The sequence below is a fragment of the Leptonotus elevatus genome, chromosome 12 (genome assembly GCF_054856555.1).
Source record: "Leptonotus elevatus isolate MCC_2025b chromosome 12, RoL_Lele_1.0, whole genome shotgun sequence".
Lineage (NCBI taxonomy): Eukaryota > Metazoa > Chordata > Actinopteri > Syngnathiformes > Syngnathidae > Leptonotus > Leptonotus elevatus.
The window spans coordinates 21,063,650-21,091,583 of NC_141250.1; the positions used below are offsets into that span (position 1 = coordinate 21,063,650).

Genomic DNA, 27,934 nt, shown 5'->3' on the forward strand with positions numbered 1-27,934 from the left:
CAATTCTTAATCGTAATTAATCGCATGACTTCAATAGTTAACTCACGATCAACCGCAAATTGTATGTGTTCTAAATATATATATATATTTTTTTTACAAAGTTGTCATACTCTTAACATAAAAGTGGAAAAATGGTTAAACTAAGAGATATGACTGCATCTTTTAGTCATTGATACATAATTCATAAAATTCATTTAAAATTAAAAAAATGTAGTGTACTGTAAAAAATAAGTGTGATATTGATTTGTGTTGGTCATTTTTCTGCCACTAGATGGCATAATTGCATTTGTAAGACACTGGTGGCAGCTCATTTGCATTTTTCTTTTCATATTAAGAGCTATCGAAATAACATCAAGTAACTTGAGAAAATGTCAAATACAACTCGACACCAGTCGCCACAATAATATGCATTATTATTGAATTTATTATTGCTAAATTTGGACGTGGACGTGTTTGCTGCCAGTACAGGCTTTCCAAGTAAGGGGAAGTCATTAATCACACGTTAACTCAAAATGAACGCACACATTTTTACACTCCTAAAAATAATATAACGAAATCAACACATTCTTGCTTTTTTTTACATGCAAAACAACAAATAAGACAAAAATAATATTTTCAAAAAGACTTAAATAAAACAATAAATATGATGTAATTTGTATCGTATGATATCATGAATTTATGGTTACATTTCTGACAGGAAGTGACCCGGAAGTGGCTTAATATCAACAGGAAGAAAGCAAGCAATGCATTAATACTATATTGAGATCTATTAATAAAGAAATAATAAATAATACTAGATTGAGAATTAAAAAAAAAAAATTATTGAATATTGTTTGTTTGTTTGGTCTGTATTAACGTGATTGTGCAGTGCTCACAATTTGTTTGTGTGTTCTGTTTAAAATTGTTCAATAAAGTTAAATGAGGAAATAATTTTTTACGTTTTATTATTATTTTATTTTTATTGAACAAATATACAATTACAAACAATCTAGGCATTTGACAAATCAAGTCAAACATTTCCATACACAGAAATTTCAACCTGAAGTGACCTCTTGACTTGACTTGATTTCAACAGGACATGACTCGGAAGTGGCCTAAAATCAACAGGAAGTGGTGACCTGTTTCAACAAGATTTATTTTTTTATTGCTTTCTTTCTTTATTCAAAATCCAAAATCCAATTCAAACTGAGCACACAAAACAGAACCGTGCTGTTGAACAAGAGATTTCAACAAGAAGTGACCCGGAAGTGGCCTAATATCAACAGGAAGTGATTTAACCAGGAAGTGGCCGCTACTTTTTTTTGTTTTTGTTTTGCTTCTGATCTGGGGTTTTTTTCTCATATAACTTTATTAAACAATTACAACGGAATACACAAACAAATTGTGAACACTACACACAAGTTATTAATACAGAAAAAAAGCCAGGGGGGGGGGGGGGATATTTAAATAAAAAATTTTTTTTTTAAAAAGAGCATAATCAAAATGCTTCATGTCTGCTGGCTACAATTGCTCTTTGTGTAAAAGCCCACTTGACGCTGAGCTGAAGGTGCTGGTCTCAAGCACGTTGTAGCATTTTGAGGGGGGAGGGGGGAGGTGGGGGAGGGGGGAGGTGGGGGGGGCGTTTGGTATCATAAAGCTTGAGCAGCGTTTCCCTTTTGAGGTCTTTTCTTGGTCATTATGACTGCAAATATTGAACTTGGTTGCGCTTCGTCGGTTTGCCTTTTACGCGTTCAAATGATTTACAACAATCTGTCGAGCTAACAAAGGCCGAGCCGGCGGCCGCTATCGACGCTCTTACTTTCTTAATTCTGACTTGAGACAAAGGCCCGCTTGGAATGCGTGTTTATTTGAAAGGAGCTCAGGCGCTCGTATTTGCTTTTGAAATGTGTTGTCTTTGCGTTAGTTCCACCACCGGCAGGGATTGGCGTCTGTTTATTTGGAGACAAGCTCGAACCTTTGACCTCCCCCGATGGGTGGCGAAACCCGGACCGAGCTACTTGATGCTGTTACTCGACGGCCGCCCTCAAGTTAACGGTCAATGATACTCAATTGCAGAAAAGAGGAATTTCTTGACAATCCAAGGTTCAAATTGCAGAGTTACATTTGCGGGAGTTCATTTGAACCCCCATTAGTATCATTTTAAATGATATATAGAGAAAGTGTTATTTCACAGAGTTAATGGCCTGGAGTTATTTTCGATGAGTACTTTATGAGGCGAAAAAGTCTGTCCGTCTACTTTTACCGAGGCTTCGCTTATTTTTATTTTTTTAATAAATAAAAAAATCTGTCCATGTACTTTTAGAGACTTCGCTTAAAAAAAATATTTTTTTTTTAAAAATCCGTCATGTACTTTTACAGAGACTTCGCTTAAAAAAAAAAAAAGAAAGAAAAAAATCCGTCATGTACTTTTACAGAGACTTCGCTTAAAAAAAAAAAAAGAAAGAAAAAAATCCGTCGTGTACTTTTACTGAGGCTTTGCTTAAAAAAAAATTGAATAAATAAATCTGTCCGTATAATTTTATTGAGGCTTTACTGGAAAAAAAATAAAAATCTGCCCATGTACTTTTATGAGGCTTCCCTTTAAAAAAAAAAAAAAAAAAAGCCCTCGCTTAAAACGAGGAAGCTTTCGCTTGTAAAACCCCCCCCCCCCCAAAAAACAGGTCAAAGTCTCATGTTAAACGTAGAACACGCCGTGGCTGGATCGCCTCGAAGTTAAGGTCGCTACCTTTAGTACCGGAGTGCGGCAGTTTGATGATCGCTGTCATGGTAGATCTTTTAGGAGTCAAACTTTTAGGAATGTCTGAGGAGAGTTAAATGTCGATTCCCGCTTAATGAGTTCAAAACGTCCCATTGTGAAATATTTTGTGGCGGCATAAACTCTGAAAAAGTGTTGAAATCAATTCATCACTTTTTTGTGCACCAAAAACAGCCCAGTGACAAGACCAGTTTTTGGCACTGTAGCCAAAAGTGCAATCCTGCTCGGGTTCACGCGACTTGCTGTGGAAACCGACGACGCTTCGGGACTTCCGAACCTGGCGGAAGTTGCTTCTTCTTTGTCTTTCGCCCAATCTGACATGAAGTCCAATGAAAAGTGCAGTTCTTGCTGAAGCCTTTCAGACCCAAAGAAGGAATCCTCAAAGTGACCCCTGGAGTCATAAAGATATCACAACTTCAGACTAATGAAGGGCGAGCGAGCGAGCGAACGAGCGAGCGAGCGAGCGAGCGCGTGATCTCGCTGCTCATCATCAGCAGACAAAGTCGAGTCCGAGCCTAAAAAAACACTTCCTGGTCCTGTTTGGACTCCACTTCAAAAGGTTCCCAACACAAAGAAGCATACTTCCTCGTAATAAATGGAAATAATATCAAAATGGATTGTTGCCCTTTTTTTCACGGGTTTGCGTTAAAGACGAACGGCGGCGGACAGACAGACAGACACGCTCGTCAGACGCTGTTAGTTTTGGCTCGGCGGGAGAAACTAAATCATTCGGCCGCTGTTATGATAACTGGCACCGCTGTGAAAAAGCTGCTGGGAAGATCGCGCAATGGCTTGGACAAAAAAAAAAAAGAAAAAGATTCTCGCTCAAGGGGGGGGGGGGGGCAGCGTCGTACATGACAAATCGCACTTTGGGGTCTCATTTTTACACATTATGTATCACAACATTATGGAAAATCTTCTGCGGCGTTTCTGAAAATGAGCCACAATCCGTCCATGATTTGGAGGCTAGGCGGGATGAAGTTTTGCCACTTTCAAGTCGCACCACACTACACAATCTGGATCAAAGTCAAAAGGTAAGCAGAGCTGCATTGAGTTTTGTTGGGTGCACAGGTTAGCGTTAGCTTCTGATTAGCGGCGTACGTTTTTGGGAGTCGATGGGTGGTTGTGTTTAGCAATGTGTCCACTCCAATTAGTAAACCAATCTGACATGTTGTGAAGTGCTGCCGCTGTGAATGAAAATTATGTTGTCATCTTTATAGAAATCTAAAAAAAGTTTGGCAGAATTCTCACTTTTTTCCTCAGAATTCTGACTTTAACTCTTTGACTGCCATAAACGTTATAAAACGTTTAGCATAAACCTAGGGAAGGGCGCCGAGGACGTTAAAAGATGTCCCCTATGTTTTTTTTTTTTTTTTCAAAAACGGGTGCAGGAAAGCCTTGGGCAGCTGTGCTGAAAGAATCAGGCTGATCTGATTAGTCAAAGACTCGTTTTGGCCCCTAGAGGGCAGCGATGACTCTCTTTGCACAAGGTTGGATGGGCCGCCCACCGTGGGCGTCAGTAGAAGACGTGAGGCGGAGCTAGAGTGTTGAGGAGACAATGGCTGATCCAAGCCACAATGGCTAGACCAAGCAACCGGTTACAAGCAGCTCACGCTTGAGCATTTTTTTCAAAGACGGAAAGCATCAATCAATACTAAAAAGCGCATTGATGTCAACGATGATGATGACAACGAGCTCTACGCCAAAGTTGGAAGCTTTGGCCTGTTACTATCACGTAGTAAGCCTCACCGGCTACGCGCGGCTAGCGCGGCTAGCGCTGCTAAGGCCGGAAAACGCGCACAATAGCCGGCCGGGTACTTCTACACAATCGGACATTCGATCGGGCGATGGAGAGTTGGCATCGACCAATGCAGATTGATGATGATGATGAAGATGACAACGAGCTCTACGCCAAAGTTGGAAGCTTTGGCGTGACTGTTATGAACAAGTAGTAAGCCTCATCGGCAAAGCGCGGCTAGCGCGGCTAGCGCTGCTAAGGCCGGAAAACGCGGAGCTGCACAAGCGGACATTCGATCGGACAATGAAGAGTACCCCGAGTCCAATGCATATTCATCGGAGGAGCGGGTACAGTCTGATCACGGAGAAGACACTGTTTCTGGACTACGATGCCACCATGAATGGAGTGGATAAAATGGATCAGAATATCTCCTACCAACCCGGTATAGCAACTGAAGGACACGGGGAAGCGAGACGTAACACCACCGTAACGTAACCGTAGCATGATCCTGATATTAGACGTGATGACTGCAGTATATACTTGCTATTCCCCGGAAAAAAACGGCCTGCAAGAAAGTGGCACACGCGAAGAGGCAATCTGTTGTGCAAATGCTGTTACGTCTCTTTGCACGCAGGAGAGTGTTACAAAAAGAAAAACTGTCGTTGAAACATCCACATATTTGTAAATAGCACCACAGTTGCACACATTTGTAAATAGTTTGCCAAATTGTTGTCAAATTGTTACACTGTTGAATGTAAATAAACGTATTTTGCTATCAAAAAACACTTTTTCATTCTTGGTGGTAGTGTTTTATAGAAGTAAAGCACTATTTAGGTGTTTGTGGCATCATTCATGGACAAAAAGAAGTGTCAAATTCACTAGAATGCATGAAATAATATCGTTTCACTAAAAGCTTGATTTCTCCGTATTTGAGTTCAAAACAAGCGAAATCGGATGAAACTAACCATTTTCTATTGTTGATTACTAAAGAACGGAATAAGGTAGAAACAAACTCTTTTTTTCTGATGAAAGATGAAAGTCCAATCTTTCATTTGGTAGTACGTGTGTTTCCATAGTCCAAACAGAACATTTTCTGTGGACCTTGAAAATCAGTCAAAATGCTTAAATCGGCTGGCACTGGCGGCATCCCTTTTCTGAAAACGTCTGGCAGTCAAAGAGTTAAAGAGAATTCTGAGAATGCCAAACTTTTTTTTCTCTCTTCACTGGCCCTAATCCTTTTCCGTATTAATCACCTTTTTTCTTGACTTCCTCAAGTAGGATGTTGCTTGCATTGCTGAACTTTCTATCTCCGCCCCTGTCGTCATGGTAACCTCAGTGGCACTCATCATTGGTTTCACTGTACAAGAGACTCATTTTCTTGAAAACGAGACATACCACACCCTCTAAAAGGTTTTGGGAGATTTCGATAATTGAGCGGATGGAAATTGTGGAAAAGAAAAATGCTGTAGACGTTTTTATTCGTCAACTGGAATCCAAGCGTTTACTGCCAGTGACGAAGATATCCGTCATGTTTTTCAACGTGAAGAGCTTGCTTGTGAAATTCAGGTTAATGAACCACTGTAATGACTAATCGATCCCCTAGATGGCGATGTTGCATCACTTTGGATTTGTCGTCAGCACAGATTTTGAGGTGAGAAAGAGAAACGCCAACACGTTTAAAGTTTTTCTTAGATTTTTTTTTTATGAGAAAAAGAAGAGAGCACTCTTTCTTTCTGTCAAGTCTTGAAAGTTTAAAAAAACGACTGGCAGACCACAAAGTCAGACCCGTTAGTGAATTGTAAAATCCAGATTTAATATCAGTCTCAAGTTTGTTGAACGACTAAAATGTAACATATAAAACGCATGTTCTTCTACAATCCAAATCTAGAGACAGGAAAAGACGAAGAGAGTTTGTAAAAGTACAAATATGTGCATGACTCGGTGAAGCAAGACGGGAATGAAGGAGTCCAAAAACGGCTCATCGCTGCCAGTCCACAAGAAAACGCAAGCAAGGACAACAAAACGGCAATAAAGGGCCGACGACATGGAACGTACACTATACATACTCCTTATAGAATATAATCATTTCTTTCTCATATATAGAACTCTACTATCAACAGACAATACACAATTGTATACAAAGTAGAAACTTTTCCCGCTACACAAAAAAAAAAAAACTCAGTTAATTTGAGACCCTCATCAGTTTTGCAATGTAACACAAGGCAATCAACAAAATATACAAAATAATAAACAAAAGTTACAACATCCCTGCAAAGATGAAGAAGGGGGGGGGGGGGTCGCGTTGGGCTTGTGGGGAGGAACATTAATATTTTTCATGTCAAACAACAAAATCCACATTTGGGTGCTAACAATCATCAATTCAGCTTTTCTTTTTGTTTTGCGACATGAAAGGAAGGAAAGTAGCCAAGTCTAAGATAAGACCACCGGACCAAATAAAGGCTTTCCCACAAGGAACGCGTCGCCATTTAAATAAAGATTTACATACAGTATTTCAAAAGATTGATTAGCGAAAGACTTCAAATAATTATATTTAATTAGTGCTGCCTTGAGATGGGCGTGACCTTAGTTTTTTTTTTAGATATGATTTGTCAAACTTTGCCTTAAGTTCTGCTAGCTTAATGCTAACACATAATAGGAAATGCCTAAGATGGGCAAACAAAACTAGCGTTGGCGTTGTGGTGTATTAACTCTCTGAGAAACAGATATTTGAACAGTGGAGCAAAACTTGCATACAGATCAAAAAAAGTATTTATCCTCTGCAAAGAATGACTGAAACCCGACTGATTAATTGTAGTGATGGGAAAATGAAGCTTCGTGAAGCACTTGCAATATTTCTTTACCCCTCTAGATGGCACTCATGGTTCAAAAAATCAAAGGGAAATGTACTCGATTTTCATTTTGCACTCGCTTTTATCTTTCAACAGCATCGAGAGGAGTCAAAAAATATCGCAAGTGCTTCATGAAGCGTCATTTTCCCATCGCTAATTAATTGGCTGACCGATTTAATCGGCTGACATTAAACTCTTCAAAATCTGGAAAAAATATATTTTTTTCTTCATTGCCGATTTTTCTCATTCATTCATATTTAACTTTGAAAAAAATTCATCAACATCGGTTATTGATTTTTTGGAGGGACAAATATCAAAATAGATTTTTTTTTTTTTAAATAATCCATATTGCTTGTAAGATAAGACCATCTCCTTGTGCATCCAATCCACGTCTACATTATACTGCCCCCAGGTGGTCAAGGCACACACAACAGAAGGGACAGCACAATGACTATTGAATTGAAAGGAAAAAGAATTTCCAAATTATTACGTCTTTACTATCTTTTTACAAAACACATTCCAAACATTTTTAGTTCTGAGCGTGGTCACGGCACAAATTCAACTCTTATCTCAAGGCATCACAAAAAAACAACCACACATTCTTCACTGCTCGGCTGAGAAAACAAAACCGGGTCATACGACGACGCTACACGAGGAAAAAAAATGACAAAAATAAATAAATGTGGCGACCGTATTGGATGTGCTCGCACCTGCCACACGCGCCACCAGCTGACATTTGTGAAGCAGATGTGGAAGCGGCTGCACCTCTGGAACCTCCCAGGTGGTATATCGGGGAAAGGAAAGCACCTCGTCATAAACACAAGCGACTCTTTCCATCCTCACATGGCAAAACGCTCACGGCGACGCCCTTTTCTCGGAATATTCCAGTTCTGAGGAACAGACCTGCTAACAACGCTGCGTTGCACATTATTAGGCACATCTGGATCCATTTGCAAGATCGTGGACATTTTCATTGAGTTCAGTAGCGAGTTCAAAAGTGGTATTGAAATCAATTATTTGTCATGAAAAATTATTTAGGAAGGAAGGAAATTATATAATTATCAATCAAATCTCCGCAATTGTTTGTCAAATGAACTCTTCTTACAACATTCTTAGGAAATCCCAATGTCGACCTAACAAATATCAAGCACGTTTCAGTTTCATTAAATTAATGACTAAAATAAATTCCCCAATATTTAAATTTGATGTAGATGAATCCCTTTTTTTTTTTTTTTCCACATTTTGCTGAAGTGTTCCAAAATGCGCACAAAATGTAAATACAATCAAACAAGATGTCATTTTTGGGCATTACGTGGCTGTTCTTTTAAAAAAAACAAAAAAAAACTGAAGTTCTCGATGGGGTTGATGACTTTTTTTTCCCGTCAAATGTTTACGTTAAAAATCAGTAATAATTTGGAACACAGTGTACGGAACTTATTAAAACATTTTTTACAGTGCATGCTACTTGTAACGAGCAAAGGGAAAATGAAGCTTCATGAAGCACTTGCGATATTTTTTTACTCCTCTAGATGGCACTCATGGTTCACTGCAATTTTCGTTGCACTCGCCTTTACCTTAAAAGCAAGAGCACCATCTAGAGGAGACAAAAAGTATCGCAAGTGCTTCATGAAGCTTCATTTTGCCATCGTTACCTGGAACTGCCTCCAAGATGGCGATGGCGAAGGCGAAGGATCTTTGCAGGGATCAAAAAGGTCATCGATCACGTTCGTGCCAACAACACGCACACATCGGATGTCGTGTCCAATTGGAAAGAAGACACGCCCTTTTATTGAGCTCCTTTTTAAGGCAAGTATCCAGAAATATCCGTATTATTTCAAACGATAACAAAAAAAAAGGCACAAGCTCAGTTTTTTTTCTTTCACTGTCAGTCATTTTGGAATGCGAACACCTGCAGACCAGATTACACACTGGAAAAATGGGACCAAATTGAATCTCTTTGTTCCATTTGTTCAGATAATGACAAAAAAAAAAAAGAAGAAAAAAAAAGCAGGAATGTTCCATTTATCACATTCGTAGAATCCTCCACCGGGTTCGGATGAAAACGTGCGCACAAAAGTAACAGATGATCAAAATCAGGATACAGACGGTCTGCACCGGATCCATTTTTGACTGGCTTTAAAAAACAAACAAAAAAACAACAACAACAAAAAAACGTGTGGACTGTCGTGTATGAAAAGTACTGGCACTAAAGGCTGCGCGATGGCGGCGTCAATTTGTACACATCAAGGTCGATTTACATGGAAATTCTTTGTGTGGCGTCCATTTACTCGTCAAGAGTGTTGGGAGTGGTATTGAGGATGCGTGTGTGTGTGTGGGGGGGGGGGGGGGGCACGCAAAGTCTCAGTGCTGGAAAGGCAACGTGGCCGCCTTACATTAGGGCGTCCTCTTCCATCGGCTCCTCTTCAACCCTGAACACAAATTTCCAAAAATCAGCACAAGTCTCATGTTAGCACGGCGAGTAGAAGTGACGGCAAAATGAAGCTTCATGAAGCACTTGCGATACTTTTTGACTCCACTCGATGGTGCTCTGGGGTTTAACGATAAAAGCCAGTGCAATGAAAACTGATTACATTTCCATTGCGTCTTCGAACCATGAGTGCCATCTAGAGGAGGAAAAAAATATCGCAAGTGCTTCATGAAGCTTCATTTTCCTATCGCTAGCAAAAAAGACTATAGTTGGCAAGTCCGCTAGAGATGTCATAATTAATCGACACCTATTTTATTACGGTGTTCACTCATTTTTTGGGGTTAGGTTCCAAGAAATACCAGCAATAAATGAAATTCACAAAGTAGTTAGCTTATGTTTTACATTTATTACACTCTAAAAACAGTCAAACAGACTACGGGTCAAAAATGGACGATCCTTAACAACTTATAAATATTGGTCAGATCCTTGACTTGGGTCCAAAATTTTTGTAGAAAACAACCCAGAAAGTTGAGTCAAATTGATCCATAAAGTGGATCGGTCCCTTTTTGATCCATAATTGGGTTACTTTTGACCCAACTGTTTTTAGAGTGTGATAAATGTTTTAAGGCTCTAAAACCCCTCACCACAGTTTATACTTTTCTCATCGAGGCATTTACATGTTCTCACATTTCTCTCGTTTCAACATTCTCAATATTCAAACCTTCATATTTTTTTTTTATAAAAAAGGTACATTACTGTAAAAAAAAAAAAAAGCATGCAAAATTGCACCAAAAAAAGTGAACCGTGTTATAGCAAGGGAACACTGTAATCGAGTAATCGTTTGGAGCCAGGTTTGAATTGAAAATGGTCCAAATCCTGTGATTTCAGCATTTCATCATTAATTGTTGACGGATTTCTGTCGTCCTTCATGAAAGAAGACTGATTATTTTCTGTGTTTAATCAAAATAAGACCTTTGCAAACATCTGTTTTTATTTTGGAAAACAATGACCGATCTGTAACTTAGCACATCAATAGCCCTTTTTTTCTTTTATCTCTCTATGAATGCAAAGTATGAAATAAACACCAATCACTGGTTAATAAACAGTCATCAGGTAAAAAAACAACAACTTTTGTGACAGCACTTAAAAGTCCACTTTATCACACCGGTTCAAACGTACGCTCGCACCGTCGTCATAATTGGGGCAACGAGTGCATTTGTAAGCGAGACGACGTACTTGTTGCCAAAGTGCTTGTTGGCGACGGAGAGCGAGGCCATCGCCGAGACGGTTTCCGCCTCGTCGGCGTCCCGTCTGAGGGTTTCGCTCAACGAGCAGGCCAGCGTGGAGGCGGAGCGTTGGAGCGAGCGCCAGTGCTTACCTGCGACCACACAAACACCTTTATCACACTTCGCAAATCAATGCGCCACTGATCAGACAGCTGTATGGAAGTGGGCGTGGAACGTGGGCGAAAGTTGGGATTTCATGTGAAATTGTGCCAATTCTGTGGGATTCCCACAATAATAATGCCGACATTTGTGGAGACTGTATTTTACAATTTAAAAAATGTGCAGAATTTCACAAGTTTCTTCATGTTAAAGATAAGATCGCTCTTCGTATAAAAAGAAAAATGCACCAACGTCTTACAAATGCAATGAATGCCATCTAGTGGCAGAAAGATGACCTCAACACAAATCAATATCACACTCGAACAGTACAACTTGAATTCAATGTTATGAATTATTATGAAATTATTTTATCAATGACTCAAAGATGGAGCCATATTTCTGGTTACTAGTTTCACATTTTCCCACTTTTATGTTAACAAGAGTGTGAAAACTTAGAAACATATTTTATTGTATATTAAGAACAGATATAACATTTGTGGTAAATCGTGAGTTAACTATTGAAGTCATGCGATTAACTCATTCACTGCCATTGACGGCTATAGACGTAAAAAATTCATTTCAACTATATTTCTATTAGTTTCACATTTTTTTCCACATTTGTTAACAAGAGTATGAAAACCTAGAAAAAAATGATTGTACATTTAGAACAGATATCAAATTTGTGATTAATCTTGAGTTAACTAGTGAAGTCGTGATCATTTTCAATTAAAATTTATTTTTTTTCTTTCTTTTTTTCTTTTAAAGAGCTCAGTATTGTTCATTCAGAAATGTCATCATCATTGATCTTTTTTTTTTTTTTTTAAATACATATATATATATATTTTTTTTTTTTTTATGTGCGTGCGTGCGTGTATTTGTTAGCTCACCAAAAACCTATTAGAAAAAATCCCATACCGTTCACCTCAAGAGACCGACATTTTTAATCGCCTGATGTCCCTAATTAAAAAAAAATTAACTCACGATTAATCGCAAATTTGATATCTCTTCTAAATGTACAATAAAAAATAATCTAGGTTTTTATACTCTTGTCAACAAAAGTGGGAAAAAAGTGAAATTAATAGAAATAGTTCAAATGAATTGTTGCCGTCTATAGCAGTCAATGGCAGTGAATGAGTTAATTACGATAAAAAAAATTCCTATAAAAACTCAACTTTATATTAAAACGAATAAAAACAATTTTAAAAAATTGGGTGGGAAAATAAAAATGAATACAAATGCTTGAAAAACTAATTAAAAGCATAAAAAAAAGTCAAATGAGATTAAAAAAAAACCCAACTGTCATGGAAAATCCAAATCTATTATAACCCGAGCTGCGTCCGGCAATCACATACAACATCACAATTCCACGTGAGAAGTTGCAATTCTTTTTTTTTCGGACTCACTGTGAGCTTCCAGAACTTTCTCCATGGAGTGGACGGCGTTGTCGTTCGGCCTCTGATGCAAGACTTCATCTGGAATGAGCCCCAACTGAAACAAAAGCGTCATCTCCGCATGACTCCGGTGCCGCCATTAGCAATGGCGTTCGCCATTTCATCATGGACGCTCATTTAACAATTTAGACCACGCTTAACGGTCTCGCGCTTTTGCTTTAATAGATGTAAATATAATTAAATATCAATCAATAAATGCAAACTTTCTGCTCTCACATTTATTTATTTCATACTGCAGACGCTCTGTCAGGTCGAAATGTTATTCAAATGAGGGGGCGGTCCTAAGCGCGTCTTGGGTCGGGCTCCGCCGTTGCAAACGGCCTTTCAAGGGTCGAGCGAGCGTGCGGGCCGGCTTGCACGGCGAGGTCCGGCAATGGACGACCATCTTGTCCACTCTCACCTCGACGTGTTGTCCAGCAACTCAAGTTGCAAGTTGCGTTGACAGTGGACACGATGGTCGTCCATGCGAGCCGGCGAGACTTCCTCGTTCCCTGACCCGCTCGCTCGAGGCCGTTTGCAAGTGCGGAGCCCGACCCAAGACGCGCTTAGGACCGCCCCCTCATTTGAATAACATTTCGACCTGACAGAGCGTCTGCAGCAGGAAATAAATAAATGTGAGAGCAGAGCATTTGTATTTATTGATTGATATTCAATTCTATTTATATATGTATTTTTGACATTTTCAACATTTATTTTTATATTTATTTAAATTTTTTGAATCTTGTTTTTTTTTTTATGTATTTTTTTTAAAATGTATTTATTTAGGGATATATTTGTATTTTATTTTTTTATATTATTTTTCTTATTCTATTTTTATATCCGTTTTTATTCTCACTTTTATTCATTTGTATATTTATTTATTTTTAATCTTGGCAGTTTTGCTCCTTCAGAGTGGAGGAGCAACTAAGTTGCTGACACACGATGAAAACGGCCTGCAGCTCCACACCTACTTTGGAGCGCTGCTTTGCTATGACCCCGGGAAAAAAAAAAAGGACAATATGCTCTTTGTACTGTGACGCACCCCAAGGACACACGGAAAGTGCTTGCTCACACCAAAGTATACACGCACAGTCTGGGGCGTTCAAGCACATACACAACATTTCCCACCACTTCGGTATCCTTTAGCAACCCATCAAGTGGATTACAAATAAAAACGTACACAAAGACGACGTTGATGTTGGGCGGAGGTGAGCAAGAGCCAAAGATGTCAAAGGCAGCAAGTCGGCGTTCTTCAGCCTGGTCAGAAGAGTTGTTTGAATTTGAGAAAATAGCGTGTGGGAGGAGTCACGCCACACGACATCATCAAAGCACGCACACGTTGAATTCCTCCACATTTGGACTCGCTTCACCAGCACATTACGTTCCCCTTCATCTGACCATTAGCGTGGATTTTAAACATAGAAGGGCCAAAACATGCCTTGTGAAAATTCAACTGCACAAAAAAATAATTAGCCACCAGAGGGTACGAGAACTGCACAAATGGAAATCAACCCGACTTTTTTAACAGATGTGCTGCTTTTAATATCGTGACATGACGACGACGATGTTGTGGCACTTTAAATATCGCCACATCACCAAATTGGCATTATCGTTACATCCCATTGATTTGAAGGTGCTTTTATCAGTTGCTGCAGAGGCCTTCGAACTATTCCTAAGGTGAGGACCAAAACTGCGTTTAGCCACTTCGGTCCTCACCTATGGAAAAGCCTGCCGGAGGGCATCGAGTCCACAGAGACGACACTTTTTTAGTTTGCCATTGAAATTATCATTTTAACCCAATTTATCTCTTTTCTTAGTTCCCAGTTCTTTTTATAATATTGTTTTTGAGCTTTGTTTTTGCCTTTTATTCCGTTTTCTTTTAGCCTTTAACTGTTACTTAATTTTTTTTAAGCTCCAGTGTTTCCTGGGTGCCTTTCCTCACATGGTTTTTCTGTGCCCCGCTATGTTTATTTTTAATTTTTTTTGTGGGAATGGACGTTTTTTTTTTTTTTATTGTATTATGGCTGTTTTAATTGTTTAGCACCTTGAGTTGATTGATTGAATGATCCCTAGTTACTACGTCAGCATATACGTATAAGCATAAAAAAAAAAACTTCACATTTGCCACTTAAGAGATTTGCCAGCAACAAATTCTCCAAACATTTAGTCGGGAAGTTGCCTTCCGCAAACGACTTGCCGTAACCCTCAGCCGGTCAAAAGCAGACGAACGGCGCTCGCTTGAGCTCTCCGTCAAAGCGAGGTCAGGGGTTCTCGGGGGTTTTGGCGGGGCTCACCTCAGCGAGCGCATGGATGGGGGGGGGGGGGGCTTGGGGGGCATTGGGGGGGCCCAGTCTGTCTGCGTGATTGACAGCTGGGCCCCATGCTTATAAACTTTAATGGCTCATGTCAGGGTCCTCTGGGGGGCCCCCACCTGGCAGGAATGGCAAACACACGATATGGAAGCGTACAAGGTCCACGGTGACATCAATCCAGAGGTGGTATGAAGACGAACGATGCGTTGCGCGGCTTTCCGTGCCACGGCGACCGATGTCCTGGCAAAGCAATGTGAGACGCTGCGGAAAGCCACGAGCTAAGAGCGAGGAATGTGCGCCGGCCGGTATAAACATTCCAGGGGGAGGTTGAAACAAAAACAGTGGAAAGAGGTGAGATTCCACTTGTTCAGCAAAAGAAAAGGGCGCACAAGGCGTCCATTGTTTACTGTTGTGGCGGCGTCCATGTGTTAGCAGTCACCAAAATCGCGGTTGATTATGTCATGCTAAGCGAGCGAGCTAGTGGCGTGTGCCGTTGCAAACCAGGTGATCTTTTCCACCGGTGGGTCAAGTCAGGCCCCCCGAGAGGGGACAGGTGAATTTGAGCGTCTTACTGTAGCCGTAGCGGAAAACAAACTCAAGAGACAGCTGCTAGCAATTAGCATATTAGCCTGTTGTGCATCGCATCGATGCTAACAAGCGTGCGTCCAAAACGGGGGGCCGACATCTGTTTGCAGGCGATCATTAATTAGTTGCCAGTTCGTCGCTCAAGAGGCAATTTCACTTCAGCGTCGCGCTCCACGTCGGCAGCAGCGCGAAGCGGAAAGTCCGCTCGCCGATTTGGTCGTTGCTCTTCTTGTCGGTACATTTGAGCTGCTTTCAAAAGAAACCCAACGCTCATTATAGCACGGCTTGTCCTAACGTGGCAATAAAAGGCGGAATATATTTCTCACACTGGTGAGCAGTAAAAGAGTGCAGAGACCAAGTAGGCTGGTGGTGGGAAGAGGTCACCAGGCACGGTTTCGGTGCTGAAATAGGGACATAAAAAGACGTCTTTGCGTCTTTGTTGAATGCCTTTGCTCATATTTGTATTTGTTGAAAATAATGGTCGGCTTTGGCAATTTTGCAGAAATCAAAAACTGCAACTCATTCACTGCGACACTTTTTTTCAATTCAGGTTTTGCTAATCTTGCCAGTCGTTTTAGATGTTGACTGAAACCCGCAGGAGATCGTGTTCTGCAACAATATTACCACAAAACCGACCTGAAGAAGAAGCGGACCGTCTCAACTATTTGTAGAAATGTTGTTGATTCATTTTCCACACGAAGGTCGTTTCCATGCCAAAACCATCAGATTTGAATGAAACTTGGTGCACTCGTAGTGCTTGGGAGAGCGACACGCTTCGCTGAATTTGGACATTACGGCAAAAAGGGGGCGTGGCCTCCTTCCTCTGAACCCTTCTATCTATCTATATTTTGCTAAGTAATAACAAATAGAATAGTAATAAAAAAGAAGAGAGCAAAAGAATCTGAACAATTCTGTTCTAAGTTATAGGAAGTTTGATAATGAATCACCCAGAAATGTTGGTAAGAAAAAAAGAAAATAAAAGCAGTACCCCGTTTGATTGATCAATTAGGATAGGAACAAAAATAAATAAAAGAATCCAAGAACCGTACCAGCACTGGTCTTTTTTTTCCTTCGAGCTGCAATGCACCATTTGATGTTTTCCAGCCGCATTCCATTTCCATTACCGAGACCTTCGCTGATATTACGATAAAGGTCCTCGCTTCTTGTTTTGATACCATCAGGGACATTTCAGGCCCGTTCTGCGTGTCAGGTATGAAAACGCCGAGCATCTAAATGTGCCCCCCCCCCCCCCCCCCCCACGGCTGACTGACATCACCAGTTGGCAAGTCAAGACAATTACGTTGACGTCGACTCCATTTCTGTTGGTTACGCTTCAACTTTCCTTTTACGTTTTCGATGCCGCGCTCCACCTGCGTTATGAGGCTAACAATGCTTGGCAATTTAGCATCACGGTCCTGTCCAGGATTGTGCCTTGTTCTCATACAGATGCAGTCTTCATTTTTTTCCACTCAAGCTGGTGTCAGCGGCAGTTTCAAAACAAAACAAAAAAACTTTCCAGGGGGCACGACTAAGTGATTTTTCAGACATTATGTTCAGGTCCCCCGACAGTATGAACATTTTCACCACGACACAAACTGGTGAGTTTTCGGCTTGTTGAGGCCGACAAGAAAGCGAGTCATTCTTTGAACCAACAAACAAGATTCCAAAGAGGCAATCACAAACTCCTTGATGCAAAAAACAACAGGACAAGAAAAGATGACGGAAATAACCCAGGTTTGGTTCAACGCAGGTTTCCTCACGCTCCACTTCAAACGATTAGCGCATTTCCCCGTCGCATCTGATCCCGAGGCCTGTGCCGCCCCCCTTGGAAAGAGGTGCGAGGGTAACCGCTTTCAGATGTGCCCCAGCGAACGGGGCGTCCCGCAGGGCCCAGGCAATTGACGCTCAACGCCCTCCCCGCCTATTTTCGAATTTTCAGCTCTCCGCGGCACTCATCAAGTCGCCTCCTCCAAAAGAACGCCGCCCCGTCTGGAGCTCGGCAGGCCGCTGAAACGTTACACGCGTGGCCCCCGCATCCAATCCGTCATTTTTGCAGCCGAGTGTGTGTGACGAGACTGTCCTTCACTCGGAAAGTCCTCAGCGCAAACTTCCAAACTGCGGTTGTCATAAGAGTTTGACTCAGATTGCTGTTAAACAGATTGAAGTTATTGGTCATTGTATGGAAGAAAAAATTTAATATTGATAGATATTTTTTTATATATATCCTTCTGCACAAAAACATTAGAGAGGGCTCCATTTTTAATGGAACAGGCTTACTCGAATGTACCATTCTCTCTCTGCTATTGTTTGAAAACAACATTCAGACTTTCCATCTTGAGACAACATAATGCTGCTTTGCTCCCGCAGAACACTTCTCAGACAGTTTGACCCTACAAATAAATACAAGACAGTTTGAGCCATCTATTTCATGAATATAATATTTGTTTTCCCCATTAAAACCCTGACGTAAATGATCTGACACATGCATTGCACGGATAATCCAGTAGAGGGCAGTATCACCCATCTGATGGCTTTTACAGTTACCTTGCAATATCGCCGCAATTTGAAGACAACTATACTTATTTGTAGTGGGAAAAATGTTCTTTCTGATTTTGGGAAATACTAATACGCCTGTTTATTATAATATTTTTGACAGTTATAAAATGTGCGAATTTAAAGCATTGTGACTGGATGTATCAAATATGACACAAATCAAGTCATACGTGGAAATTGATTTAAAAAAAATTATGATAATTTTGCTTGTCCAAAAGGACCAAAAATACTTTATTTATAAAGAATCTGAATTTTCTCTCATATATTTCATCATTCAGGCTTTATCGGGTTAAGTGTCCAAAATAATTTGTATATTTTTTCTCAGGCTATTTTCAACACTCTTAATTGCGTTTAAAAAAAAATCATGCTGGAGACAGATGAATAGCATCGATTTGTGAAAAAATCTGAAATTGACCACATTTGGGGTTTCTACCACAGCACAGTAGTCCCTCAACAAGAGAAGAAGTGATCTTAGTTACATAATCGGGAGCAGAGGGAGAACACGAGCCCCTGCGAGAAAGCACTCCAGTCTCTCCGTCAGCTCCAAGAAAAGGTGGAGGCGGCTTCTGCGAGCCGCTATTCTGTCGAGTGCCATCAATCACAAAGCTGCGATCCGCAGTCCAACCTACACACTCCCACAATTAACCTTTTGCCTGGAAAGCTTCTCCTGCTGCTGTGCCTCTGCTGACTTCCTGTCAGAGTGAAGGACTCTATCTTGTCTTGCACTCCGTGTCCGACTCCAACAAGAACATATTACGGAAAAAAGGGACTTTGAATGGCTTTTATAGAAAAAGTTGAGTCCCCATCAAGTGTGAAATTAAACAACCGTAACAGTAACCAGTAAATCTTTCGCCAAATTTCTATAAACGTGTCGGTGAGCGAGCCCTTCTGAATTTTGACAAATTGTGACCGTCAATGTCAAGCCACAGCCAGACTACTCTGAATCTCTACTATCATGTCAAAGCAAAAAGGTAAGCAGAACTGCATCAGGCTTTTGTTGGCTGCACAGACTAGCATAAGCTAAGTATGAAGTGCTGCCTTCACCAGTGAAAATTACTTTCTTTACAGGCACTCAATTTTTGCAAGTAGAAGCCGCCCAGTTCAACCTTGTAGTTCAGGGGTGTCAAACTCATGTAAGGCCAGGGGCCACATGGAGGAAAATATTTTACCAAGTGGGTCGGACCACTAAAATCTTGATGGTATGTAACTTAAAAACAATTGGAGTCTGTTATACACAGATTTGCAGGCCAGCCCTAAATAGTGGGGTTCAGCTCTAAATATATTGTTCCATAAAAAAACACAAATGCAAATAAAACGCGTGGCCCATATGAGTTCCGTGTTATATGTAATGTTTTGCATATATGTATTGTTCCCAGAATGCATTGTGTTAATGAAGTTATAGGACTTTAATCCATGTCATATGTGTTTGAGTTGCCAGTGGCTGAATGTGTGTCGTATCTAACACATTTAGGTTTGCTTTATGTTGATCTATGTCTGTAATTTTTTCAATCTGAAATCGCTTGTGAAATGACAAATTTGTATGTTTTGATTTTGGGCATCTGATGAATTGGGATGACATTTTTTGGATTTACAAGATCATCTCGTGGGGCCGCATTAAACCCCTTGGCGGGCCTAATCTGGCCCGCGGGCCGCACGTTTGACACCACTGCTCTAGTTCTTCCCCCGTCGTCATGGTAACAAAAACTGTACTCAGCATTGGTTCTGCATTAGAATGTGAAATCAGCTGGGAACCGTTTGCCGAATGTGTCTCCTTTAAAGTTTTTCAATGCTTCTAGCACACATCTTACTTTGTGGCTAAACTAAATGTACACACCTAAAATACTTACAGCTTTTTATGAATGGTTCTCGACCATCATTTATCCAGTGACGTGTTTAAAATCAGGCCCACGACAGCTTTTGTGGGACGATTAATGTGACTACTTAAAAGTTGCTTGCACACAAGACAGTTGGTGAGCATTTTATGAGGATTTTTTTTTCCCCCCCCCGACAGTAATTATCCCCCCCCTCCCTCGCGAGCCTGACTCTCATCTTACCTCATTGCCGAGCAGAGCGGAGACGCAGGCCTCAGACGCATCACATATGGCTGTGAGGTCATGACCCCCCTCCAGGGCGAGTACCAGCCGACCGCCTGCCAGAGCCATCAACTGCCTGGTCAGGTAGCCGAAACCTGGACGCACAGGAAATGACAAGCAACCAGAAGGAGGAGGGAGGGGCGGAGGGAGGGATGGAGGGAGGGAGGGAAAAGGTAGACTATGAAGCTCGCACTTCCTTTTTGGAAATTGATCAAAGAAAAAAAGAAAGAAAGAAAGAAAAGGGGTCTGGGCATGGATTTAAAGAAGGGAAGCAATCCACGAGAGGAAGAAAAGTGTGCTGTGGATTTATAGGGGCCAAAAATATGAGGCAGGTTTCATTTTAATTAGCTACAGTATACGATGCCTTGTGTTTAAACTGGGTGATCGACTCATGAGAGGAATTTCAATACATGGATTTCTTCTGTTGCGTCACTTTCAAAACTAATTTTCATGACACGGGCAGGACATCAGAATTATTCATCTTGCAGACAAGTCGGGCTGGGTTTAAGAAATCGAATAATCAATATCGAATCGATTTTCTTTTTCAAGCCTGATATCGACTCATAAAACCATGAATCAAATATTTGAATAACTCTTTCCCATAAATGTATAAGAAAATACAAATCCAAAGGCCAAGTTTTGTGTGTGCGTGTATTTTACTGTTTTCTGGACGTTTACTGTTCGCATGAATTTAAAAGTCTTCTCTTTCATGTATGAAAGACCTGACATTTTATTTTAAGACAATTCAAAAGATTTTTTATTTATATTTACAATTATTGAATCAGAATTATGAAAATATTTGTATCTCATCCTTGCTGATGCCAATGTTTGTGTAACTCTGTAATTACAACACTAAATCATTCCTTCCCAAATTTAATTAGGAATTTCTAATGTTTGTGAAGTTTTTATCATGTCCTTGATTTTCAACTCATTCACTGGCAGCTATTTTCACTGAAGCAACCCCCTTTGCTCCCAACTATTTTGACAGATTTTGCAAGGCCCACAGAATATTGTGCGCTATTGCTATAAAAACATGGAACCTACCAAAACAAAGATTAGATTCTCTTCTTTCATCAGGAAAAAAAGTGTATCTTTGTATCTGTTTCCGTTTTGCAGCAATTGGCATTAGAATATAGCTAAGTTTCATCATTATTCACAAACCTGTTGAAAACACTGGGGAAAAGAGCTTTATTTTACAAAATAGCCCTGGTTGATCTCTTATACTCTGCTGCCATCTGCTGGCCGTTTTTGGGAATAACTACTATTGCTTTAAGCGACCTCTTCAGGTCAGAGGCTGCATCAAAGCCTTCTGTATGCTTTAGTATAAAAAAAAAACCACAAAAACATAGAAATATGTTTTTGGGACCATGGCAATATTTAAAATAGATCGTTTTTATACGTTTTTGGGAGCAAATGAGTTAAGAAGACTTGATGTTCTATAATTAATCAATATCGGATTGAAGTGAAGTGAATCAAACTGAACTCTTGTGAAGGGAAATTAAATAGATTGAGGAAGTTAGAATCGATACCCAGCCCTAATTTTAAGCAAACTGCTTTCATTTGCTACTTACATTTGCCAGTCAGTGTGTATCCACCCAAAGGTGGCGCATGTCCATCCACCGGGTCAAAACCAGATGAAACCAGAACCACGTCTGGCGCAAACTCGTGGGCTATCGGCATCACCACCGTCCTGCAAACACAAACAACAACGCAAATGGAGAAATGTCCCGTGAACTCAAAATGTCATGAACATGCGCAACGCACGGCAGGTGTCGCAACAGGTCATCTCCAACATAAATCGCAAGCCGGCGAGACGTGGTCCGACTCGCTTCTTCTTTTGCTCCTCTCTGGCCGCGTGTCATTTAGCAGTTATTTTTGTAGCGTCGATGTGAAAAGGTTGGCCGAACGATACGGCCGCTGACAAGGCCAAGCAGCGAGCGCTCCAAGAAACACAACATTTTCCTGAGAAAACAACTGTCACTCCACCCATTCCTGAGTGCAATCAAAACCACAAAGTCCGGATCAGCAAATAATGACCTCCAAAAATGTACGATATTCTCTTTTGATGGGAGTTTAAAGGAGCTCTGTCGACTGCTGAGCCCTCGGATCGATTTACCAAGAACCGATAAGAGCTTTACACGCTCTCAAAATGATTTTTTTTTTCTAAGCAAAAAAACAACCACCCACACACACACACCCACACACACACCCACACCCACACCCACACCCACACACACACACCCACACACCCACACACACACACACACACACACACACACACACACACACACACACACACACACACACACACACACACACACACACACACACACAGCAATTGAGTGTCTGTGCAGCATGTGTGCACGGAAGTGAAAGTCACCGCAGGACTTTCTAGAAATGGTCATTTTGAAAAATTTGGAAGCGAGGGCCGTTCTAAATTGCATGTGTGTAAAGTAGAGGAGATACTTCTAAAAGCGGACGGGTGTGGTGAATGACAACGGTTTTGTTGACATGCACTGCTTACATACGCACTACAGGCTCACTCATGTCAATTAAGCGCAGTTAAAAACGTTAGCGTTTCCGTAGAATTGGCACAAATTAAGAAGACCATAGAACGGTTTTCTTTTCTCCCACAAGTTAGCGTTGATGTTTAATTTGTTTTGCAAATAGTTACCGCAGGGCCGAGCATGTGCTTCACGGAGACTTTTAGTGGCTACGACTCTGAGCACGCATTTTTGAAAGGGGTAGGAAGGGAGTGTCTGACATTTAGGCGTGTAGTGTTGTTAGTGGGGAGTACCACAGGGTTCCACCGTAGGTCCTCTGTTATTCATTGCGTAATTTTTTACATTTCTTAAAATAATGAATTTGCAGTTAAGCCATAACCAAAAATTACCGTTTTGGTTGTTGCTTTTAAAGGGCAATTTTTTTTTTTACAATAATACGTACTATGCAGCCCCACTTGCCTAAATATGTTATTCTGTTTAACAGTTTAACTGTTTAACGGCCACTGACAGAAGTGATTCTTCTTCTGCAAAAAGATGTCTATAATATGTCTATTAACGAATGTTTGTTAATTGTTTATTTTATATATGTTTAAAGGAAAAAAGGTCGTTGCCTGAGCCGAGCAACTGTGATGTCATCTTCAGTCGACAGCAAGTGGCAAAAATGGCCGTCCGCTAAGATGGATAAAAACGGCAGGATTTTGCTTCATAACTCATATTCTACAAATGCAATGCTAATCAGAATGTTATGTTTAGACTAGTGAGGTCACATATAACATAATATGGTCTTGAAATGTTTAAGGTTGACTTCCACTTTTAACAATTTATAAGTGCTCAAAATGATCACGAATGCCGATTTCATATTTTTTGCAGTGAAAATTGAGTGAGGTAAAATTGAGAAGTAAAAAAACAAAAAAACTACAAAGCCAAAAGGAATCACTGGAGGTGGAGTCTGGACAAAAATATCTGCCCGAGTCGCCAACGATGATCAAGGTGAAACATGACAGACATCTAAAAGGGGAAGCGGCATAAACAAATGACAGATGACCGCGCGCACGTATATATGTTGGCACGATGGATTGCGTCATCCACGCAGCAACTCGGCCCTTTTCCTTTGTGTCTCCAACCACATGTGCTAATTTGGAGCGACGCGCGACGACGAGGGAAAACCTTGACCGCCACGTTTTCTCGGAACTCTTCCCGTCCACCTCTTCCAACCTTGAGCTCGCGCACGGAGACGCGATGATAAAAACAGCTGCTGCCATTTGTGCCTCCCACCCCACCGGAATAACATTGTGACACGTTAGCATGAAAGAAGCTACAGCAATCAGTTTGCAGACTGGCATGTGGGAGGAAGGCGGAATTTGGGAGGAAGACGTGCAGCGCTTGATCTATTGACCATGTTGTTTTTGGGAGATAACATCATCTGTTATATTTCCATTATTATATGTTTAAAGAGCACCTATGATGGAAATTTACAGTGCCTTGACGCACAAGATTTTGCCACTCAGCTGACTATCAGCAAAATGTTCTTCACCCCCACCCAATAGATGGCAGCAACATTCGAACCATTTGTTTCCTTGCAGTAGAAGCATAATATCAGTCGGTGGCGCTATTGCGCCATGAATCTGTTTTTGCCAATACACCCTACAGAAAAGAAGAAGAAGAAGAAGCAAGGACAATCCATGAGCTACAGTCATGGGTCTGTTCGAGGGCTGCTCGATTATGAAGAAAATATTAATCACGGTTATTTTGGTGGCAGCAGACCAAAGGAGATCAACCATGGACATGTTGAAAAAAACCCGAAATTACTCACAATTCTAAATATATTTGTGAATAATAATGAAACTTAGCTATATTCTGATGCTAATTGCTGCAAAACGGAAACTTTCTTTTGGTAGGTTCCATATTTTGTGGACCTTGCAAAATGAGTCAAAATCCAGTAAAACAGTCGGGAGCGAAGGGGGTTGCTTCTGTGAGAATGACGGAATGAATGAGTTAATCCTCTTCTTTTTTTTTTCACGATTATGCTGATTTTGTAATCGTAGAGTGTAATAATTGATATTGTATTTGAATTTCGATTAATTGCACAGCCGTAGTGTGTTCTAAAAATAGCTTACCAGTGATGGGACACCGTGACTCACTATGGACGGAAAATGTAAACGCAACAAGAATGTTATCATTCATTTATTTCAACTTAATATGGTACATGTTTGTTCTGTACTAAATACGATACAATACATTGCGTTTAGTGGGGAAAAAAATGCAGGTTTTATTGTTGTTTTTTTGCCAAAATATATAAAAAAAAAGAAGTTATTTTAGACCTGTAATTTCAATACCGCGATACCACGACATTTTTGCTCACGGTTATACCGTCGAAATATAATATTGGCCCATACCTATTTAGTATTAACATTCAATCTCCAACGACACCCTCGGGAATGGTTGACGTGGTTTATAAGAACATATACTGACTGCAGGTCCATTAAATAATCTTTTACAGTGTGCAAAAAAAAAGCTCCTCGAGTATGAAGTCCACCAAAAGCTGCCAACAAAAAGCGAAATTGCAAAAGCCTCAGGGCTTCCCCCTCCGTTCATAAAAAAAAAAAAAGTCGAGCAGAGCAGGAGACGAGAGAGGGAATGAGAGAAAAAGAGAAAGAAAGAAAAAAAATCACTCACACGCACACTAACACTTCAAAGCCATGTCATCTGGCTCGGAGGAGAGCTGGTTTGAATTAAGTTTAATTCTTCTCCTTTCTCATTGAGCAAGTGAAAGGAAGAGCGAGTGAGAGAGAGAGAGAGAGAGAAAGAGAGAGAGAGAGAGAGAGAGAGAGCTTCTGGTTTTCATTAGAACCAATATTCTTATCTTTTTTCTCTGTGCTTTTCTTGCGGCTCAAACTTGATCCCCTGCAAAAGCAACGTGGCACAAGAGGAAGGTACGGGACTACAGGGCGTGCATCCCTAAAACCACAGGAAAAAAAAAATAGAGAGAGGATGACCGGGCTGCGTTGTTGTACAACAGGGCGCTCTAACGAAACGTGACTTCATTCGGTAGCCACCCAGAATCTCACCGGCCCGCTTCCAAATAAACGTGTTGAAGTGAGCAATGATTACACAGGTGCAAGGTTATTTTAGTTAACGAAAAGTAACGAAAAACTAAAATGCAAAAAACTATATTTGTTAACTAAATAAAATAAAAGTGAAAATGCTTTTTAAAAAACGAAAACCAGCTGAAACGACATTTTGTGTTTACGCAACTAACTATAATTATAGCGAAAATGTCCTTCGTTTTAGTCTTTAGCAATTCATTTAATACATGAGCTTTGGGGGAATATTTTAAATGTGATTTGAAGTCGATTTATTTAACCGGAATAGGGACGTTTGAAGTGATTGTCATCAATAGCAGCAGCCAATAAAAAAGCACCTTCAGATGACGTCGCTCCGAGGCGACAACGAAATGCAACGCTAGGTAAGAAATGAGTTACTCTTCTCATTTTGCCATGATGTTTATGAAATATTGCGCACAAGCAGAGGTGGCAAATCCAGGTCCAGAAAGTTAAAACCCTGTCACAGTTTGGCTTTAGCCATTAATGCCAGCTAGCTAGCTAGCTCCCTGGCTAACTCCCATGGTGCTAGCTAGCTAGCTCCCTGGCATTAATGGCCAAAACCAAACAGTGGCAGGGTTTTTAAATATATGTATATATATGCAGATGTATAGCGCATATATGTTAAATATATGCAGATCTGCACACTGGCAAGTGTATGAAATATAGTGCATGAAGTGCTGCCTCTGCCAAGGAAAATTATTTTATTCTCTTGACAGGTGACAATAAGTTGGGGCAGTTTGTCCTGTTCACTTCTCCGAGCTGCGCCTCGGGTCGTCATGGTAACAATGGCGCAGGTGGTGAATGGTTGCCCACTTGCGTAAGACATGACACCCCCCCTTCTAAATGATCGCCGCAAGACAAGAAATGACAGGAATTCTTACCGGAATGCTGCCAAGTATTCCGCATCACCCATAGGAGGTTCGAGCCCTCCGGTGAAGGCCATATTGACGTTGAAGCCAGTACCGGGGCCGCTGCCAACCTGAAGTTGCCAGCAAACGCGCGAGTCAGCGATGAATCCTTTTTCAAACGGCCACCGTTGAACAAGGCCGTATAAGACTCGTACCTCGTCGGGGGCTCCGCTTCCTGGGAAAAAGTTGCCATCGTCGTAGCGATGCAAGGACAGGTACAGAACGCTGGGGTCAGAGTAGAAAGCCTGCTGGGTGCCGTTGCCATGGTGAACATCCTGGTTAGGAAAAACAAAACGGTTTAGGTTAACACAATGCAAAGAGAGAAGTGTGATAATAAAGACAAAATAAATTGAAGTGATGATGAAGAGACCGTAGCGCTCCTTTTGTTCACGCTCCTCCCAAATGAGATGATGTGTCTGACAACTTTCTTGGTACGAGCTCGTCAAAGCGTGAGCCCCAGTTTCATTTCGTTCATGCATTCGGGAGACTTTTTCATGTCAGGGGTCAATTTTTTTTTATAAAATTCCCAGAGGGCGCTATTGGTTAACAGACATCATGCTCCTCCAACATCAGCTAGCATAGCGTAGCATAGTTTGAACGGCTCATATTGGACTCATTTCCGTTGTAGGAGTTCGGGCTGGCTGGGTATCGATTCTAATTTCCTGAATCGATTCGATTTCAATTCACAAGAGTTCAGTTTCGATTCGATTTCGATTCACTTCGCTTTGATCCAATATTGATGGAACATCAATTCTTCTTAAATATCAAGAACATGATTAAAATTCCACAAACATTAAATTCCAAATTTAATTTTGCGGAGGCATTAACTGGTTAAATGATTTAGTTTATTGATAAAAGTAACACGTGTTATAATCACCTATCTTACACTGACGTCAGCGAGGAAGAGATGAAAGTAATTTTCAAGAAAACAGGAAGATAAAAAATAAATAAATTGGCCTTTAAAATTATATTTTCTTAAGAATTTATGAGAAAAAAGAGATTAAAATAATCGATTTATGGTTTTATGAATTGATATCAGACTCGAAAAGGGAAAATCGATTCGATATTGATTATTCTATTTGATCATTATACTCCCTAGTAGGAGTTTGTCAGTATTTTGAGCCCTGGAATTTCCGTAAAATGGCTCCTTCAAACCAAAATGGCCGACTTCCTGTTCAATTACTAGCATGGGTTGTTGAGACTTTGTTTGTGCGCATCATGTTATAATAGACATTTCCATCCAATTTCATGTCAGTTTTCAAACTGGTATTGGCCCCCCTAAAACTTCTA

At 40.6% G+C, this 27,934-nt stretch overlaps 1 protein-coding gene across 5 annotated transcripts in view; it reads right to left on the bottom strand.

The window, feature by feature from the left end:
* Nucleotides 1-6,285: 6,285 nt before the first annotated feature.
* LOC147164998 (histone deacetylase 4-like) overlaps nt 6,286-27,934 on the bottom strand; it is a 105,054-nt gene continuing 83,405 nt past the window's right edge. For all 5 annotated transcript variants that reach the window (XM_086091160.1, XM_086091158.1, XM_086091157.1 and 2 more), the window contains 7 exons: nt 26,800-26,919; nt 26,618-26,715; nt 21,700-21,818; nt 20,090-20,223; nt 12,559-12,643; nt 11,007-11,148; nt 6,286-9,771 (listed from right to left, as the gene is read on the bottom strand). In XM_086091160.1, coding sequence (XP_085947286.1) covers nt 9,732-9,771; nt 11,007-11,148; nt 12,559-12,643; nt 20,090-20,223; nt 21,700-21,818; nt 26,618-26,715; nt 26,800-26,919 — 738 coding nt within the window. In that variant the 3' untranslated portion in view covers nt 6,286-9,731. The remainder of the gene's footprint in view (nt 9,772-11,006; nt 11,149-12,558; nt 12,644-20,089; nt 20,224-21,699; nt 21,819-26,617; nt 26,716-26,799; nt 26,920-27,934) is intronic.